Source organism: Penaeus vannamei, chromosome 6 (genome assembly GCF_042767895.1).
Source record: "Penaeus vannamei isolate JL-2024 chromosome 6, ASM4276789v1, whole genome shotgun sequence".
In the NCBI taxonomy this organism is placed as follows: domain Eukaryota; kingdom Metazoa; phylum Arthropoda; class Malacostraca; order Decapoda; family Penaeidae; genus Penaeus; species Penaeus vannamei.
This window is the reverse complement of record NC_091554.1, coordinates 13,479,394-13,481,893: the sequence shown is the minus strand read 5'-3', so window position 1 is coordinate 13,481,893 and position 2,500 is coordinate 13,479,394. Positions and strand designations below refer to the sequence as shown.

Below are 2,500 nucleotides of genomic sequence, written 5' to 3'. Positions count from 1 at the left end.
CGGTTTACTTTCTTTCTTTCTCTTTCTCTTCCATTCTTCAGCTCTTCATTTATTTGTTTCTCTCTCTCTCTCTCTCTCTCTCTCTCTCTCTCTCTCTCTCTCTCTCTCTCTCTCTCTCTCTCTCTCTCTCTCTCTCTCTCTCTCTCTCTCTCTCTCTCTCTCTCCCACATCTATTTTCTGTAAAAACAGAAATAAAACCCACGACCCAAACCGAGGTGCGACGTCTGCACGCAAAAGCAGCCGTGCATTTGGTTCGCCCGCGCCACGCCTGCCCAATGTCACGCAAGCAATCATAACGGTGCCATGCCTTAAGGGTGGGAAATAGCTGAAATGCGCGTGTAAGGCAAATGCAGATGCTTTCAAGTACAGATTTGCAAAAAGCGTTGACGAGAGCGTGGCGGTGCGGCCCGAGGTCGTCCGTGGCAAGGGAGGTCAATCATCACGTGCATTTTTAGGGTAAACTCTAGACTCTCATCATTACTAACACTTTCATGCGATTATGTGGCACAGATAAAGGGGAGGAGGGGGGGGCGTAGGTAGAAATTGGAAGTATGATGATTTGGTTGGTAACTGTGCTTAACCTAGCGAAAGGGATGATTTAAGAGTGAAATGGCACTTACAAAAAATAATTTGTCGTCGTTGTTTAGGAGTGGGAAATGTGCTGAATAAAAATGTCTCTCAAATATGCGTCTCTTTTGCCATCCTCATATTGGCATTATCATTAGCTTTATTGAATAAAATTATCTGATAAAGGAAAACGATGAAATTCTCATGAACCTCAACGGGCCTCAGTTAAACCTGTTGCTTAGTTATCAGTCTTTTTCACATTTCCCTAAATCATAATTGTCATTATTGTTATTCTTATTATCATTACAGCTGTTTTTGTTGTATTACCTTCATTTTCAATATTACTATCCTTATCATTACTATTATCATTATCATCAATATCAATATTACTATTATCATTGTCTTTATCATTAACATCTTTATCAATATCACTGTCATTATTATATTTACTACTATAAGCACCATCTCTATCACTATATACATTCCTCTTCCTCCTTGCATAAATAAACATCAACAAAAAACAGTGAAATGCAGCATAAGCCGAACAGATGCACCCCAGCATAATTATTCCTTCCTCCTGCCCCTCCTTTTGCGTGCGTCCTTGCAACCGCACGCGCGTTTGACTCCTAAAGCTGCACCTCCTTTGCTTGTGAGTCTCCGCACGTCCCTGTTAGCGACTACTACTAGGGCGAATGTCGCTTGAAGGACAACTACCTGGATGTGGAATTCGTCAAGTTATAAACACTCTCCTTCCGGGAACATATGGCTCCTGTTTTATTTTATTTTTTATTGTCATTGGGAAATCGTATCTGATGCTACGAATCGCTTGAAAACAAAGATGCGATGGTATTTAAGTGATCTATTCCAGCTTTTCATCTGGAAATGCTCTTGGGAAATCTGGGTACTGCCGCGTTTTGGATAATTAACAAGCGGTTTCTGATAAGGTCCGACCCTCTCAGCTGATCTGAAAAAGGTGGAGGTGGGGGGCGGATCGGGAAAGGGGTTCTGAATGGTCGTCGTGTTTATGTTTGTTTATGTCTATATATATGTGTGTGTGTGTGTGTGTGTGTGTGTGTGTGTGTGTGTGTGTGTGTGTGTGTGTGTGTGTGTGTGTGTGTGTGTGTGTGTGTGTGTGTGTGCGCGCGCGCTTGTTTGCTCGCTTGTTTGTGTTCATGTGTGCTGCCTTCATTTACAAGATGTTAAATGTTCATACATGTGGCAGCAAGGGACAGCGACAAGTTTTGCTGTTGGACACAAGGACACTCCAGAGCTGCACTTACATTGACTTTATAGGAGTAGGACGGCATGGTGGGACACGCGTTGCCGTCTCCAACACACTTGACTCCTCGACGGGTCTCTGCCGCCCTTCTCTACCCGTCTACCTGTCTACCAGGTTTTTAGCTTAGTTCGCGATTATTTTATTGTTGCTGTCTCCGATTTTTTTGTTTTGTTTCTGCTTTTTCGAATTTTATTTCTCTGCGACACTGTCCCGCACACACACTCATAGGGCGCGGCACAAGTCACTCACACGCGCACATGGACGTCCGGGGGCGAGGGAGACGGACGGAGAGAGAGCGTTCTTCTACCATGACACTCGCAAGGTGACTGGCGTGTCTCTTGCCTCGGCCCTCCTGCGGCCGCTCTCGCCTCAGTTGGCTCCACCTTCGCTGCCTCTCCACCTATCTCTATTTCTCTCTATCTCCCTATCTATCTATCTCCCTATCTATCTATCTCTCTTTCTCTCTTTCTCTCTATCTCTCTTTCTCAATCTCCTCTCGATCTCTTTCTCTTTCTCTCCAATCTCCAACTCTACTCTTATTAATCCCTCTTGCCCTGGCGGAGATCTCCCCCTCCAACGCGAGCTCTTATCTTCCACTCGCTCCGGCCCCACTTCCATCAACTCCACCTACTCCTCCACCTTCTAGCCTCCCAC

At 45.0% G+C, this 2,500-nt stretch overlaps 1 protein-coding gene across 2 annotated transcripts in view; it reads right to left on the bottom strand.

The window, feature by feature from the left end:
* LOC113816888 (sodium-dependent proline transporter-like) overlaps positions 1-2,500 on the bottom strand; it is a 52,309-nt gene that overhangs the window by 33,694 nt on the left and 16,115 nt on the right. Inside the window, exon 1 of one of the 2 annotated variants that reach the window (XM_070122664.1) lies at positions 1,848-2,095. The exons of the other annotated variant lie outside the window; for it this stretch is intronic. Within the exon in view, the coding sequence (XP_069978765.1) occupies positions 1,848-1,874 (27 nt within the window). The 5' untranslated portion in view covers positions 1,875-2,095. Of the gene's footprint in view, positions 1-1,847; positions 2,096-2,500 lie in introns of those variants that run through there. 2 annotated transcript variants of the gene reach the window in all.